The 18,259-nt window shown below is 46.5% G+C and overlaps 1 protein-coding gene across 1 annotated transcript in view; it reads right to left on the bottom strand.

Moving 5' to 3' along the window:
- Window positions 1-16,651, bottom strand: part of UVRAG (UV radiation resistance associated) — a 100,158-nt gene extending 83,507 nt beyond the window's left edge. Inside the window, exon 1 of the mRNA XM_044450151.1 lies at window positions 16,376-16,651. Within this exon, the coding sequence (XP_044306086.1) occupies window positions 16,376-16,453 (78 nt within the window). The 5' untranslated portion in view covers window positions 16,454-16,651. The remainder of the gene's footprint in view (window positions 1-16,375) is intronic.
- Between the last annotated feature and the right edge of the window lie 1,608 nt (window positions 16,652-18,259).

The raw sequence follows: 18,259 nt of genomic DNA, 5'->3' as shown, positions 1-18,259 counted from the left end.
TGACCTTTCCAGATGGAATATCCTTAAAATATTTGCATATGGAGTATTCCTTATGGCCAGCACCCTGACAGTCTGCGGTTGGCGGGGGACAGTGGAAGAATGAGTATATGGTGGGCTCTCCCAGCAGCGATCTCCACCCATTTCCCACCCCAGGGTCCCCACACACACATGCCAGTGACTGCCACAGTTGGGCACACATGACAATACAAATATATTTTTGCAAATATTTGTGGAAAATAATTTAGGGAGAAAAAACAAGGAAGCAAAGTTTCACTACCCCAGGCAGCCCCATCAAGGCACCACTGGTGGGCCTCGCCTGGGGATGCTTGAGAAATGGCTTCTGAAATCGAAACAAAAGAAATAAAGAAAATTAAGCCATGGCAAGCACAACACAGCTCACGGCAGGAGTGGGAAGGCTTCCTGACTGCCCCAAGTACCACATGGGGACTCCCAGGACGGCTGGCACTGTAGCCACACGCTAGCCACTAGGCAAGAACTGCGGGGAGGGGGGACTCACTTTTTATGGGTCATTTCATCCAGGTATGGATGACACCAGAAACCAGTTGCAACTCAAGGTGACTTAGTGCCCTCACTTAAGCTATCCTAACACTCCCATTGTGGGTTTGCACAACACACTAACCCAGCACGCTTACAATAAACTGTTCTGATCCTGCCACCACCACAGCCTTGCCCGGTGCTTGAACCATGTGGGGAAGGCACAGCAGAATGGAAAAGCCAAAAGAAAGGAGAGGTGAGAATAGACCAGTGGTAGTGAACTCCAAACTGTTTACAGATCATCCAAGAAGCCCTTAAAGGAGTGGGATTTTGCATAGCCTCATGACATGAGTATAGAAGAAGATAACACCTACACAGTCACATAGAGCAGAAAATGTTCACAAGTTTTCTGCCACCACACTTTTCTAAGAAAAATATTCTACTTATGCGTTTTCATAGAATTTGCAACGTAAGGAACAGGCTGAATACTAAGAAATGGGAACTTCCAAAGTATGTGTGCATGCAGATATGAACCCGCAACCCTGAAGACAACATCAAATGCAGTTTTGGCTGTACTGTTGCCACTGGATGGATGATTTGAACATGGGAATTATAAAACCAGTTTATAAAAGTCTGAACGGCACCTATATAATTTTTCATTTAATACCGCCACCACAAAAGCAAGCTTTTTTTCCAATCGTCAAGAATTATGCCCAAGGCGTTTTTAAGACAATGGACTCTGAATGTCTCGCTCTTTTAGGGGTGCATAAAAATGAGGCACCCAATAACACTGATGCTTAAAATCTGGAGCATGGTGACTGGTCTCTGGATTGTTGAAGCACAGGACTTCCAGATAAGCTTGAGCACCAGCATCTCTAGAGTAAGTCTTTCCTGGAAAGATCACGGGTAGGAGGAGAACTAAACCAGCAAAATACGGGTCCCCTTTTCTGACTGATATGCGCACGCCCTTCTCCATATTTCTCTAGTCTGGCTCCTAGCAGCACAAAAGTTTCCCATGTTTATGATCAAACAGGATTCCCACACCTCGATTTTAAACTGCCTCTCGTGCTTTTACATTGTGCCAACACACTTGACAATCCCTTCGGAACTGCAAGATCATGTCACCCACTTTTACCAGTTAATCTTGCACAGCTGCAGAACGACGTCCTGGAATGAAGTGCAACTGTCTAGACAAGACTGCTAGCCAAAAAGTCTCATTTCATTATGTTTACCTTTGTGTTATTAAACATTCTTGCTGAATGTTATTGGTGACTATGCCTTCCTCTCTAAATAGCAGTGAGAAGATTCTTTCGGTGTTCTTAAATAAGTAAGCAAAGAATCCCTTCTGCTCAGTTTCGTCCTGAAGTTATCACCCACATCTTCTCAAAATCTATTGACTGGGCTGTTGTCCTCTCTTCCAGAGCATGCCTCAGTGCTCTGCTCAAGGAATATGTAGATTTCAAGCACAACTGCTGCTCATTCTTGCTTTGCTTTACTTCCACCCATAATGCACTTAAATTTCCAGATAAACAGTGTCCCCAAGATGACTGCTTGTGAAAATCATGAGCACGCTACCACCAGTTGTTTTGAGTAAACACTGAGGAAAAGACTTGTAGTAGTAAAAGAAACAAGGAAGTGGATACCATTGCAGAAAATACATTAATCCAAAGCTGAACTTCATACACGTATATTGTTCAAAGGAAAGACAGAATAGGGAGGAATGTTCCATCATGATTGGCTACACTTTTTGTCATTATAGAAACATAGAAACAGAGCGAGTCAGAAGGGGTTTCCTGGGCCATCTAGTCTGACCCCCGGCTCCAGCCAGCTCCGCTCACGACATGCCCACCATATGCATGTCTAGCCTTGAACTCCCTCACCGATAGGGCCTCAACCATCTCCCATGGAAGCCCATTCCATACCTTCGGGGTCCTAACTGTCAGGAAGTACTTCCTGCCATCCAAATTGAACCTTGGTTCCCTGCCTGGCTCCGTTGGAGTGCGTCCCGCCCTCCTCCGCAGGGGAAAACAGGTGCCAAGGAGGTTTTGATTGCACGCTGCATGATATTAGAAATTTCTTGCAGGCTCTGCTCTGGCCAGCAATTAGCACTGAGAAGGGGTGCAGAGCAGGCTGCCCTTCACACAACCACTGGCCTCTGAACACCTCTCTCTTGCCTCTGGATTCCTCATGGCAGAGGGGAATACCTGGGGTTTCTCAGGGGATGGACGTGGCACTGGCATCTCCAGCTGCCAAGTGCAATAAGGACTGCTCAAAGCTTGGTGGCATAATAATGAAGGCGGAATGTTTTATAAATAAGGTATAATTATCACTATCTGAGTGTTTTATTCACTACTTGACTTTCCCTCTACAAAAGAAACTAAACTCAGTGGGAAGACCCTGTTTTTATACTAACTTGCAAACATTTCAGTACACAGGCACGTGGCAGAACTACCTTGAACTGTTTATTTAAAACCTTGGATAATCATAGGAGCCTAAGGATTAATCCATTAAAATTTAACCTACTGCTATATTCCCATGCATAACTAACTGGGAATAAGCCCACGGAGTACAGCAGGACCCATTTCAGAGTAAACTTGCTTAGGACTGTGCTACACCTCCTCCAAATTCAAACCCCGCAGTCCTCAAAGCAATGCCTTTAAGGAACACCAAACAACAAGAGAGGTATAACTGAGCACCATATCTATTTTCTCCCTGTGAAGAGAATAATGAACCTGTTTTTCACAGAAAGCACCAGTACATACACATACCCTGCAGATTCCAAGAGCCTCCGATACCATCCTGTGTTAGGAACAGCCGAGATGCCAAGTCCGACCAAATACCCTGCAACCTATGTCGCCGTTCAGCGTGCCATGCCTTCCTCATTAGCTCCAAGCGCAAAACAAAGAAATCTTGACACCAGACAGTGAAGCCTACAGATCAATACCTCCAAGAATGCAGAGCAGACAAACGGCTCTGGTGTCATTTAGCTTTTCTGGCTGAACATGCTTTCGATTGTCCTTTTAGTTAAGGCGTTTTCATAAAACTTGTTCAGAAATTGTGTCCATAAATGGTAAAGATGTTCGCCAAGAAGCACATTTTGACATTTTAGCAGCTAGAATGATATAGAGTTGGCATAAAACACCAATGCCAACAATGAGCAATTGAGGAAGGAGGCACAGGGCAAGGCAACCTCAGAGGCTGAAGGCGCCCAATGAGCTGTCTGTCAAAAAAAAGTCCCATCATTCTCGGCATTCCCTAGCCAGCATGCTCATAACAAAACAGTGCTCAGTATTTCTGGGAATTGGAAGAGACAAAGCTAATGTTTGAGGAACAAAGGCCAAAACCTCTATAGCTTAATCTGTACCAAGTTAATCAGCTTTGCACCGCTTCAGGAACTCTGCAGAACCGTATAGTATGATTTGAATGTCACAATAACCCAGATCTTTTCCTTCTTTTTTGAAAACAAAGAGTAAACAAGATTGCGTGCTGCTTCTTCTCTGCCTGATCCCTCCTGCTACAAGCAGGAATGGCTGAGCAAACCACAAAGGAGACTCAAGGGAGCTCACAATAAAATGCAGGTTAAAGGCATTATTTTGATTAAAACACTGCATAAAAGCACAAAAACAGAACAAAAGAAATAGGAAGCACGGACCAATTGAATCTTTCTTCAACAACAGTCCAGGTCGCACATCAAGGGCCCACCTGAATAAAAACGTATTTATATGCTAGAGAAAGGACAACGGGAGGGGGCAACCAAGCCCCTCTTGGCAGGGGGTTCCAGTGCCAGGCGGCAGCCACTGCCCCCTGGCTCATGCCCCCACCAAATGCCTCTAATGGTGGCAGGACCAAGAGTTTCATCTCTTCCAAACATCTTAAAACTTGAGCAGGCTCCTACAGGAGAATGTGGTTGTTTGCTTAACCTGGTCCTAAGCCATACAGGGTTTTACAGGTCATAACCAGCACTCCGAAGTATGCTCAGAGAGAAGCATTTACTCAGTAAGGCTACAGCATGGGTCCTCAAGCTACGGCCCACGGGCCGAATCCGGCCCACCATGCTCATTTATCCGGCCCACTTCAGAGGTTTCGGACTCCCCAAGCCCGCACCGGCTGCTTGCTCACTCGGGGATCGTTTTGGACTCGCTCAGGAGCCTCACCGCCCGCGCCCACCGCCGCCACCTTTCAACTGGCCCCCTGCTGAAAAAGCTTGAGGGCCCCTGGGCTACAGTAACAAGAGACCCATATGCCCCTTCTAACTTGTTACAGTCAACAGTCTGGCCCACAGCACTTTGGGCCAACTGAGGCCTCCGAGCATTTTTCAAAGACAGCCCCATATAGAAAAAGTTACTCTGGTCCGATCAGGTTGTAACTAGAGCACAGCTTATTCTTGGGCAACGACTCGGGCTTCTTGCCGGAAACTGTAGGCCAAGAAATGCAAGTAAAAGCAGCAGGCACCACTGCAGATACTATCTGTACTTATCAATCCTAAGAGCAGGCCAGCAAGTAGAACCTCTGAAGATACATTAGCCAGGGGAAGGGCACGGATAGCCCATTAAATAACCCTTCCATAACCCATTTAAAGGTTTAAAGGTCAAAAGCATCACATTTATTTATTTATTTATTTATTTATTTATTTATTTATTTATTTTATTTAAAACATTTCTATGCCGCCCCCATCACAACAAAGCCTCGGGGCGGCTTAATTTAATAGGGTTTAAATTATAAATCAAACTGTTATAGTTTACACAGATAAGTTTCAAAAGAGTGATAAAATAGCCATCAAGACATTTAAGGCTAACTATATCATTAAAGCCAACAACAATCCAGTGGGACTTTGGACTAATGAGCCTTGCATAGGATTAGCCTATTAATCCACAGAGGGCTTTTGAGTTATTAGAGTGTTCTGTCCTTGAATATTAAATCAGTGCAATACAGCTCATCATACTTTAGTTACATGATTAATCCACTGTGTTCTCCTCCCAACATGTAACAGTACAGTACTTTGAACTGGGGCTAAAAATTAATGAGTAACCAGTGCCGAATTTGTACAAACCAATCTGTCCATCTAGGCCAGGAGTCTCAAACTCGCGGCCCGTGGGACGATATTTTGTGGCCCCCACTTGATATCAAAGTTTAGTGATAGTGCGGCCCGCGCGTTTTTCTCACACGCACCTGCATGAGTCGTTACCCTGGGCGCAATGTTCCCTCTAACATTGGGAGCCACGCGGGACGAGCGACCCACCACAAAACTTGTGCTATGGAAAGCCCAGCTTTCTCAGACAAACCTCTGCCATTTCCCAGCATGCAAGGCACTCATGGATTCTGGCACACCATTCAGCGGTGAGAAGTATGCCGATGCCATTGTAAAGCTACAGGAAGAATTTGATCACAGGTTTGCAGATTTCAAGACACACAGAGCCACTTTTCAAATTTTTGCTGACCCCTTCTCCTTCGATGTGGAAGATGCCCCCGCTGTGCTTCAAATGGAGCTAATTGACCTGCAATGCAATTCTGAACTCAAAGCCAAGTTCAGGGAGGTGAGTGGAAAAGCAGACAAGCTTGGACAATTTTTGAGACAATTGCCCCTTACCTTCCCTGAGCTTTCCAGGATGTTCAAGCGGACCATGTGCCTTTTTGGGAGCACCTATCTGTGTGAAAAGCTCTTCTCCACCATGAACTTTAATAAGTCAAAGTTCAGGTCCAAACTTACTGATGAGCATCTTCAAGCCATACTGAGGGTCTCAGTTGCTTCCTCCCTCAAGCCAAATGTGGCTCAGCTGCGTAAGAGGAAGTGCTGTCAGGTCTCTGGCAGCAAGGAGTAGGAGGAAGTAAGAGAAGCCTATGTTCTGAAGAACCATTCATGTTCTGAATTATTATTAGTAAAGACTGAGAAGATTGGATCAGTTGTACTTTTTTTGGAATACTTGAAATCCTTTTTTTGTGGAATACTTGATGCAGCCCAGCCTCACCCAGACTCTACTTCCAGCAGCCCCCAGGTAAGTTGAGTTAGCCCTGATCTAGGCCCAACATGCACAACTCAGGGAATCAAAATTCAAGGTGGATGCCAGGAAGTACCTCCTCATGGTTGGGGCATGGAATGGGCTTCCACAGGAGGTCGTGGAGGCCCCATCAGTGAGGCTGTTCAAGGAACGGCTGGACATGCACAAGGTGGGCATGGCATGACCAGAGCCGGCTGGAGCTGGGGTCAGACTAGATGGCCCAGGAGACCCCTTCCGACTCTCTCTGTTTCTATGAACTTGAACAGTCATGCTCTACATCAAGTGAACTTTCCAAGTCATCTTCCAAGGCTACCCCACTCAGGAGAGGAAATTTTACTGAGCTATCAAGTCACTAATAGCCACCAACCAACATCCTCGTGAATTCTGCCGCATCCGTAAGAAACATGCAACTTTTTAGAAAACAGTATAGTTTCCCTACAATGAAATAAGTCACAAAATCGTTTGGAAAAACCTGGTTGCCCGGTTTTCCTGGAATGCTGGATGGTGGTCAGTAAAGTACTTTTTAAAAATCCTCTGACACATTTTCTAATTTTGTGGCTTTTCTTTTCTTTTGTGCATTTACATTTTAATTATTTTGTTCTTTTAGAAAGCCATCCCAAGAATATTATTGAAGGGAGATATAAAATATTTAAAATACATATTCTTAGTATCAGTTAAGAAAGAAACTTCAGTTGATACTGGTGACACAAGCCATCTGCCTCAAGGGAAGCTCATTGTCAAAGCTTGACAAAAAAAACCCTTTAGAACAGTTCCTCTACTAACCATCACAAAGTACTGAGCATTCATACAAGCAGAGTTTTCAAAAAACTTTACATACATTCCTTCCTGATAAGGATTTCCACAGCACTGTACACAGCAGGTCTGTCTTGCCATCTCCGTATACTACAGCACATGGAGAAGGGACTTAGACCACTAAGCCTAAGTGAGAAAGCCGGTGTAGTGGTTAAGAGCACAGTGCTGGGATGCAGGCAACCTGGGTTCTGGTCCCCACTTAGCCATGGAGCCAACCAGGTGACTTTGGGCCTGCCACAGACCCTCAGCTCAGCCTACCTCACAGGGTTGTTGTTGTAGGGATAAAATTGAGAGGAGTAAGAGAATGCTGTAAGCTGCTTTGAGTTGGTTTTAAGAAAAAAAAAAAGCAGGATAAACATCTAATAAATAAATAAGTGAACTCCTGCCAGAGATGACATAAACTGGTGAATTCCTGATGGCAAAAACAGCCTAAATATAATGTGAATGCTATAAAAGAACAAAAGAAAAGAAAACCCCTACAGTGCTAACCTAGTCTATGCCTGGAACCAAGACAAAAGCTGCTCAAGAACCAAACTGTACTTGCCTTCACCTTTAGCATTCAAGTTTTTAAAAATGCAAGCTGCATCAGCTGGGAGAGGAGAGAAATAGGACCCGCAGAGCTGTAACATTATCCTTCTCTTCCAGAATCCTTGCTCAGCCTCCACTTGACATCCATGGAGAATTTCCCTCCCAACTCCAAGCAAGTATTAGCTTCACAAGAAGGATTTTCCTCAGGACTACAGAAAGGAAGGATAACCTTCTCCCTCTACAATCGCTCTGACCCTTTAATTACGTATTCCACACTCCCCAATGCCTTTTGCATCTTTAAAATATGCAGGTGAGATAGAAAGACAGTTTGGCCATTATTTGCTCCCAAGTCTACAGATCCCATCATAGTTACATCCTAAACTTTTCACAAACTTCCTCTGGTCCTTGAGCTTGGTAATTTGCCTGAAGCAATTTATAGGAAGAAGTGCTAAATAAGCTGGCTATCCTCCAATCAAAGCAAGGTCACTTAGCATGCAATCTGATTTCCTGTTAAGACACAAAACAAAGGGGTGTGCACATTCCACAGATGCAAGAAAGCAAAGTTTACTATTCTATTTATATAAACATGCACCGTTTTCAGCATGAGATCAGACGGAGCCAAAAAGGGACACTGCAGTAACAGCTGAAAGTTCTTCTCTGTTCAAAAACACTTGGATTGCCAAGAAAACCCTTACACCACAATGCTAAATCCCGTAATAAATGGACAATTACACTTCCCTTCTTCACCAAGTAACTGCCAGGATAACTGGACCAAATGCTTTTTCAAACCTTGAATGATACATTTCTGAAATGGAAGCAGAAAGGTAAGTGGCCCAAGATATCTAGTACTACCCCGTGGTTTTAACTGTGAGAACTATGTGATCTCCCAAGAACGCTGTGCATGCACAAGGACTGTTTTGGATGTAACAGCAGCTCCGGAGTTCATTAATTAACCTATGATCTCCAAAGAAGCACTGTTTCCAGTAACAATCTACAATATCATATTGGTAGGTTGTTACCATGACGTCTGAACCAAGGCACTTGGGGATGTCTGTGGGCAAAATAACCCCAAATTAGCCCACAGTTTGTACAGAACAAGAGGACAGGAATCAGGGAAAGTGAAACTAAGCTCAGCAGAGATTCTTCCTCCCACAGAACAGAAAAAGGAAGGGAAGGGGGAAGTATGTGAATCTGAGATGACACTCAGGTTTGTGTGGACTTGTCCCCACAGCAATAAAGCAAACCGGGAGTAAAGCGCCAGTGCTTTGGTCCTGCAACCTCAAATGACACTGACCCTACATAATCGTGAAAGCAAAGCAGGGTCAGGCCTGGTTGAAATCTAGATGGGTAACTTGATGTTGTGAACTGCCCAGAGAGCTTCAGCAATGGGCAGTACAGAAATGTGATGACATAACAACACTAACAATATTAAAGTTCATGTAACAGTTGGCTAACTTGTTTTAAAGATGCAGGACTGTCCTTAAGAACTAAACAGAATGACATTTTGAAGCTGAACACACGCTTAGGCCCCACCTTGCCCCCATCTGCCGTCAGGAAGACATGAATGAGCTGGAATGGTAATCTGGGTGCTTCCACATTCTTGGCACCAGCACCATATTTCAAGGTGCCCAGCCTCAGGTTTTGCAGCCTGGGTAATTTTTTGAAAAGGGAAATGCCCCTGGTGAATGGATCAGCTCTCGTGCCACACACCGCGGTGCCAAAAGCACGGCGCTGCCAAGCCCCCACCCAGCCGTACCTGCTTTCTGACGGCTCCCAGCTTCCCTGCCACAAAAGCTCCCCCCAACAGCCAGCCAAAGCCACCCTCTCAACCAAGCCCACACCTCACCAGCCCACCCTCTCCCCATTGTGGCTTTTATTGTTTAACTTGGCAGACAGCAGCAGCTCCTTCTCCACCTCTGCTGGCCCAGCCACCCACCTGGCGATGTGCTGCAATAGCCAGAGACACAGATCTTCAAGCCCTGGCACTCGTAAACTTACCTTCTGAGCATCCATGATCAGCAATATCTTACTCCCAGTACAGAGACCACCCTTCCCCAACCTTGTGCCCTGAAGATCTTTTGGAGTACACCTCCCAGCATTTCTGACCACTGGCCATGCCGGCCGGCACCGACAGAGCTGGAATCCAAGTCTCTGGTGTGCACCAGGCCGGAGGAGACTGAAGCAGGCTACAACACAATATGAAGAAAATATTGTCCTTGCAACTTCTAGAGTACAACAGAATCACTGTTGATTTCAATATCTTACAATATCTTCTGAGTGAACGAGCCCCTGAAATTTGCAAGTTATCAAGCAAGTTTTTGCTGAGGGCTTATCTCTAAAACCTTCTCAACCTCTGGCAGGCAGTAGCCAGCCCCATTCCAACCATGTGAGTCTGTAGGCCAAGCAGCATTATACATTATTCACACCTGTTAAAATCATAATTAACCAAGCTACTTTTATTATTGTGGGGAGCCATTATTAACGTTTGTAAGGTATTTCTATTTTTAGTAAAATATAAACAATAAGCATTCTCCCCATCCCTTCCTTCCTTCCTTCCGTACTTCCAAGTTTTCCATCCTCTTCATATGATCACAGTATTACACCCTCACCACTCCAGTTAACTGCAATGGGAACTATGTGCAAGAAATCCCAGGCAAATTGTGTATCACTGATCCAGTGTGTCCCATGTCCCTTTACCCTTCTGCCACCGGAGAGAGCTGACCCCAGTCTGCCTGCAATATACTCCTGTATTTACTAAAGCCTTGTTCAAGGTGAACAACAAAAGCCAGACGTGAATCGTTATCCTGCCTGGATTCATGACTGAAGCTCTGGTGGCTTCTGACGTCCTCCAGGAATGTTGGACTACAACTTCCTTTCACCTCCAGCTGGCAGAACCAATGGTCTGATGGATGGGGATTCTGGGAGGACCAGGTTGGGAAAGGCTGCCAAATGCCACTCCAGGAGAATCCTGGTCAAGGTTTCTAACTCCTCATAACCTCAACATGGACAAAAGTGAGTCTGGTCCAACTGGAATACCGTGGCTGCTGCAGGCCGAGTTGGCTGCGTGAATAAACTATAAAGAAGGGGGTCCATTTACTGCTCAACCCTCAAGTAATGGTGAAGGTGTGATCATTCCAAGTCGAAAAAAGCAGCCCTGTAAAGGATTTGCTCTATATCTAAGTAGCAATGTGTGACGTCTGTTGACCAAGCTGCAGCACCACAACTTCTAAGAGATCACTTGACTGCAGCGTGACTGCTTCCAACATAAAGCTTCCATTTTTGCTCAAACCCCTCCAAGTGGAATTCTTCAAGGCTGTAGGTTCGATTTGTTCTGCTAAGTGAGTTGTCACAGCCAGGGGGAAAATAGTTTATACTCTATATTGTGATCAGTACTAACTTTATCACCTTGTACGGTTCAGAATTTGCTTTAGATTGGCTTAATTTTAAGAGAGACATCTGTAGGTGTCGTTCACTTTCAAAGTTCCACCACTTGAGAAAGCTTTAGTTAACGGTTCGTTGCTATGGAAGGCAGCAAAATGCAATCCAAATGTGTAATTATAACAGGATTCTATGTACAGCATAGGTTTCTAATCCTAAACACATAAGGAAACTTTCCTCAAAGCTAGCATCCCTGGCCATCTGGATTTTGAAATGACTGCACCAATCAGCACAGGTCAGTCGCCCTCTCTGACTTTTTTATGTTCGGCGTCCTTTATATTTATTCTTTTGAGGCCGTTCCACTTTCGCATGGTGAATGATGTAAAACACACCCTGTGTTCATTAGGCACAGCGAGTTTAACATGGACAGTGGCACTCATCACGCTGCACGAGCCAGTGCAGTCCGAGCACAATACAAGCAGGAAGAGGCATGAAGCGCCCACTAGGAATTCCCTCTGCATGCAAACACAAGCATGAAGGGCCACCGTGCTGCCCTCCTAAGGTCCCACCACGGCACAGCATCGTCCTCCAACATGGGTTAAGCCTAGGAACCCCCCGGGTTTTCCTTCCCTGAATATTCCAATTTTCTTGCTTCTTGAAACATTTATTTATTAAATTATATCCCATTTTTTCCTTAAAAAGAAAAAGTGGTTCACAACGTTCTCCTGCTGCTGCTGACAATCTTATCCCAACAACAACAACCCAGGTAGGTAGGCTGGGCTGAGAGTCTGTGACTGGCCCAAAGTCACCCAGCTGGCTCCGTGGCTGAGAGGGGACTCGAACCCGGATCACCTGAGTCCCAGTCCCACGCTCTTAACCACTGCACCACATTGGCTCTTCTTAAGACTGACTTAGAGAGAGAGAGAGGGAGAGAGGTCAAGTTGAAAGATGCAAGGGTTAGGTACATGAATAAGCGTACAGCCCTCACTTTACAAAGGAAAGAGGAAAATGGGTGGCTGAGCTAGAAAGGAGAGGGAAGACTGAAGGCTGTGACAGCCATTGGGGACAGAAGCCAGGCCAGGCCACATGATGACGAGGCTTTCACTGGCCCCATGAGACACGAGGCTAAACATTCCCCTTCAGTGGCAAGAGGGGCAGGAAGAATAGCACGTTCCACTGCGAACGGGCACGTGGCTTGGGGAAAAGGGACCCTCTCGTTTCCTCACCATAGTCCAGGCACAGCTGTCATTTACCCTGGAAGGCGCACTTCCGCGTGCACAGACGGCAGGTTCCTCTGGGGCCGAAGGCCAGCCCTGGACCACCACGTTGCCCTTGGCTTTTGCGTCTCGGTGATCTGTCCCGCGTCACGGCTAGCGATCTGTCCGTGCGCCTACAATTCCAGGTTCTGCTCAGCTCCAGCAAGCTTTCGCTCACCCATCCAGTGACCCACCTCAGATACCCTTTGTTCTTACTGAAAATTGTTATTCCAATTTTCTTGCTTCTTGAAACATTTATTTATTAAATTATATCCCATTTTTTCCTTAAAAAGAAAACGTGGTTTACAACATTCTCCTGCTGCTGACAATCTTATCCCAACAACAACAACAACAACAACAACCCAGGTAGGTAGGTTGGGCTGAGAGTGTGTGAGTGGCCCAAAGTCACCCAGTTGGCTCCGTGGCTGAGCGGGGACTTGAACCCGGATCGCCTGAGTCCCAGTCCCACACTCTTAGGCACTTCACCACACTGCCTCTCTCTGTGGATTAAGATTGCTCAAGTGACAACCGAACAAAATAAATATAGCTCATAATGGATGAACAATGCCCTGTGTGATACTAGAAGTATTGCAGGTCAAGTCAAAACTCAAGCATTTTAATCCAGAGATGGCACCTCTGTTTTTAAGCACTGCCCATTATGCATCCGGCAGTGAAGCAGCACTGAGCTCCTGCTTTCCTAAGTGACAAAGAAGGGAGGTGTGTAGAGGGACCAGTGGCAAAAGCACAGCAAGCCTGCGTCTTCCCCTGAAACCCTGCCGCTTTTCGTGGCACAGGAGCAATCCCCAGGTCTAAATCAGACATTGTAATGAAGCCGTTAAATGATAGGTACTGGGATGGTTGCTAGTGGGATCAAGCCCTACCGATCATAAGCACAGGCATTTTGCAGGACATGTTTCAAATGACAGGAAGAAGAAATTTTTCCGCAGACTGTATCCATACCAAAGGAATCTGTTGAGAAATAAAGTTGGCACCAATCACTGAGCCCTTCCAGCACTGATTCAAGCTGAACATCACATCGAAAGGAAAACAGAAAGATGCTGAAGTCTGTAAGGTTACATAGTAAGCTATATTTAGATAACCCATCAACAGAAGCATTGCAGTTTTGCTTAATTCTGTGTCCCTGTCCAAACAAGCTTCACAAGACTGCAAGAGTTCTGCCAAGAAGGCCTTAATTCAGAGAACCAAAACTCAAGAAAGGCGGGTGGAGGCAGAGAGAACAGTGTGAGTGTATAGGGGGAAAACATCAGGAGGAAACCTCAGACTCCTTATCGCCAAAAGCAATAGTAACCTGCCTTTGTCTCCAGAGGGTAAATATCTGACTGGATAACTTTGTCTGAGTTATTCTTCTTGAAGAAAACAAAGCATGATCAGAACAGACATAATCCAAATCAAAGATATTTGTTTAACAACCAACTTTAAAAGGGCCAAAAAAACCCAGCAGAAATGCTTACATCTCCTCCATCACTCAAGGAGCACTGTTTTTGCCCAATTTTTCAGAAGGAATAGAGAAATGGCGTTTTTATGGATTCCTACCATTCCACAGATTAAATAACCATGAATCATCTGGGGATTTTAAAAAAATCATTTGTCACTGTAACTGTTCTATGTAGGTTCTGTGCTGGGACTTTTCAACTAGTTATTAAATGACATGGAATTAGAAGTGAGAGGTGCAGTCACCAGGTTTGCTAATGACATAAAGTAATTGCCATAAAAACAAAAAAGGATTTCAAAGCTTCCAGTAACTGGCATTTATGTAGCACTCCTGAAAGTTCAGTGTTTTAGATATACAATATTGCTGAACTAGACGCAAGTCCACAAAAGCTCAGGCCATAATAAATATGTTAGGCTAAGCACCACAAGACTTCTGAGCATTTTTCCCATTCTAAAAGGCCAAAGTATTTCTCAGAGGACTTAGTTGCTGGCTGGAGTTTTGATCTCACACCTTTTGCACTTGCACGGCCCGCCACTGAACTGTGGCCTCCACGAGTGTCTCCAAAACTGTAATTCAGTCCCCAGGTTTAAAGAGGTTCTGTATCCCTGCTCTCAGGGGAAGCTGAAGAGCCGGGGGAGACTATGGAAGTCCACGGAGTGAATTTGCGGCAGATGAGAAATCTGGATGAGGACATTCCTCTTTGCAGTTCAGTCTCTTGGGCTGCTACGCTGAACCCATTACACTGAGCAGACGAACATGCTTAGGACTGTATCCCAGGCATGAAGCTGAGAACAGCTGTAGTGCAGGGGTCCAGAGGGTACTGGGCTGGTGTGACCCAAGCTCAAAGCCCCACTTAGCCAAAAAGCTGCACAGAGGCTATCGCTTTCTGTCTGGCCTATCTCGTGGGCAAGGATAATAAGGAGCAGGTGACCTGCGTGTGCTGCCCCAAGCCCTTTGAGGAACAAAGTCATAAATACACCTATATCCCAGCCCCCGGGAACTCCTTTCCTCGCCAGAGTTCATTAACTCTTGGCAGTGAGCCACCATTCTATAGTGAGGAATTAGCCTTGCTCACCGAAGCTCCAGGCTCAACACCAAGCTCCTCCAGGTAGGGCTTGGGAAGGCCCCCAGAGAGTCTCCATTGGTCAGGCCAGACTGAGCTCAATGGGCCAGTGATGAAGTTTGATCCAAGACAGCTCTCTAGGCTCCTGTGACTACTCCCTCCCCCTCTTCTGGAGACTCATCTCCCTCCCACCCCAAATTTTCCTAGCCAGATGAAGTGACCCAATTCCACACAGAAAAACATCAACAGTGGGAGACCTTCCATCAACCCACCACCACTACCAGAGAAAGCTACAACCAAATCTCTCAACAGGGTCCACTGGCCCTTTACTACAAATCAGATCGCATACACTTAAACAGAGCTTTTAATCCAGCATAACCGTATACACATACACAAACACAACTTTGTGTATCTAAATCTTTTACCCAGAAATTCTACAGCAAGTAACTCTCTGTCCTCGCTTAGACACACACAACCCTTCCTCACGAGGACTCATCAGCCCTTACCTATGCAAAATAGAGAACACTGGTGCAACATAGGCCACCTAACCCCAGGGAGATATGTTTGGGCAAAAACACATGTGATATAGAATTTAATCTACCCTTCCAGCGGTGCTGGACTACTCTTTCCATAATTCACAGCCAGCATAGCCACTTTCCAGGGACACGGCAGTCCAACAGGTCTGGCAGGTAACAGGGAGGTGGGAATAAGCTGATTTATTCCTCCGTGACCCTCTTCTCTTCTGTTTCTACCACACAGGCTGCTATGTTTCCCTTTTCCATCTTAAAATGCCAAGGAAGACCCATATGTAACTTAAACCCCTTCTTACCCTCACATCCCACAGTGGGAGACCCTCCTCTCTCTAGCTGGGTTCAGACATGACAAGAACACACACTCAGGGCCTGCGTATGAGTTAAGCGGAGGTTAGCGATGAACGGTGAGTTGCTGTGGAAATGTGGGCACCTCCAACCATTCATGAAGCAGACCCCTTGTGTGGCAGACTGCGGGCTGTTCCTTAACTCACGGGCTTCGATGACAACCCGCACTCACCCCATGCTCGACCCTTGAGCGTGGGTATCACGCACTTGCCGATGGCCGCAACCGATACTTGGTCAAGCACAGACAACCACTCAGGGGAACCTCTGGTTGGCTGCTACCTGCAAACTGCGGGCTGCCTGTGGTTCACAAGCCACGGCTTGCCATCTCAGCTGAGTTCGGACATACCCAGCTCCGCAACAACCCGCGCTCAGCCCACGAGGACGAGCTCCCGCGTCGCCCAAACCCAGCGCCCCGCACCCCTCCCTCCCCGGGAGCCATTAACCCCTTGCAACCCGCCGCTCCCCTCCTGCACCGCCCCCCGCCCCCCGGGGAGCGCGGAGGCCGCAGCACCCACCTGCTGAGAGGGCAGCTCCACGTGCAGGGCGCGGGCGGCGGGGCCCGGCGGGGGCAGCACGGCGGCGCTCTGGCTCATCGCGGCGGGGCCGGGGGCAGCAGCGGCCTGGGCGCCTGCGCATTGAGCCCGCTCGCTCAGTCTCCCCGCAGCCGCCGGGCACCGAGGGGTTAACAGCACCGGCGGCGGGCGGCCGGGCGGGTGCCGGAGCCCTCGTCTTCACGACCGCCGCCGCAACGAGCCAGGCCGGGCACACGCGCGTCCCCTCACGAAGCCATATTATTACCCACACAGCGGGGCAAGAAGGGAAAAGGAGAATGAGCGACGGGAGACGCCGCCCGCTGATTGGCTCCGCAGGGGGGAAGGGCGGGCTCCGGCTTGCGAAGCCGCGTTCTCATTGGCCGATCTGCACGTCGATCCAACGTAACGTCCCGTCTTCTGGGGTAGCTGATTTTTCTGTCTGTGGGGAGGGAAAATCACCGCCTCTGTCAAAAGCCCTGGCGCCTCATTGGCTGGTGCTCCTCCTAGAGGGGCCGGACAGAAACCCCGAAAAGCCCTCAGCGATTGGACTGGGCTTTATTGTGATAGACAGTTAAGGCAGCGGTTTGTTTTGCCGAGCATGGGGGCGGGGAGTGGCTTTTTTCAAACGAGGTGTGTCACGTGGTATATGTTTTTTCACGTGATTTCAGTAGAGCGGGAGGCTGGGAGGAGGCCTTACCATAGTAACCAAAGAGGGGGAGTTTATCACCATAGTAACAGGATGAGGCAGGCCTTACCCCAAGTCTTAGGCACTCCACTACCCACAATGCATTGCGGGGGACCAAAAAAATATTTATTGACTTACAATAAAATGGGGTGTGAATTATTGGCTTTATGGACTATCATTTTAAATATGCATAATTATTATAATTATTATATGCATAATTTAGTTTTAGTTGCAATCCAAGCCATAAAAGAGCCTACTAAACTTGCAAAAATACCTTTACCCCACCTTTCAGCCCAGCAACAATAAAGTGAACACACTTTTGAATGAACATAAAACACATGCCACAACTTAAGGTCTTTAAAGCAGTGATCAACTCTGCTGTAAGCCTGCAAAGCGATGGTCACCACATTAAGCACATGAATCACGAAGATTTTCCCTGCACATAGAAAGTGTTGGGAAATTTAGATAAATCCTGGTAAAAAAAGGATGCATATATGTGTCTTTGTTATAAAATCAAACCTGCACCCCTTTCTCAGCACCAGAATTCCAAGCCAAGTTACTGTTTAGCATTGTTGTTACTTTAAGGAACTGGAACTCTCAGCTTGCCTGAGAGTGGCTATTCTTGTGCTAACAGCTGCAAAACTGATAGGCTGCCCAGAAAAAAAAAAATTAGCAGCATTGCAACCACCCTAATTTGCATGATCAATTTCACAGGCAATGACTCCTGATATATCAATCTCCTGTAATCAATGGTGTTGTATTGAGCCCCCTCTGCAGATCTCTCACATTCTTTTGACTGTGTTCCCCTTATTCTGTCATCAGCTGCCCGGCTGCTATGACATGTGACTCAGGACCTATAAAACACTCTGCATATGTTCTGGATGCCTGTAGTCGGTCTGGCCTCTACCCAACAGCATTGTTGTAAATATTGTTCTCTGCAGAGGGTGCTTGAGTGATCTTTCAATAAACTGCTGAGGTTCAAGGCAAAAGGGATCCTCCCTCCCGAATCCATTTATTCACTCTCGCGGCTGCTATCGAGACGCCCCCAACAAAAGCTAGCATGCCCGAGCTGAACTCTTTCTCCCTGACATTCTTGTTTTCTGTGTACATGGCATTTTTATTTTGTTAATTATTATTTCATTTCTATACCACCCTATAACTGAAGCTTTCTGGCCAGTTTT

The sequence above is a fragment of the Varanus komodoensis genome, unplaced genomic scaffold (genome assembly GCF_004798865.1).
Source record: "Varanus komodoensis strain SLA01 unplaced genomic scaffold, ASM479886v1 scaffold63, whole genome shotgun sequence".
Taxonomy (NCBI): domain Eukaryota; kingdom Metazoa; phylum Chordata; class Lepidosauria; order Squamata; family Varanidae; genus Varanus; species Varanus komodoensis.
This window is presented reverse-complemented; position numbering and strand designations above follow the sequence as displayed.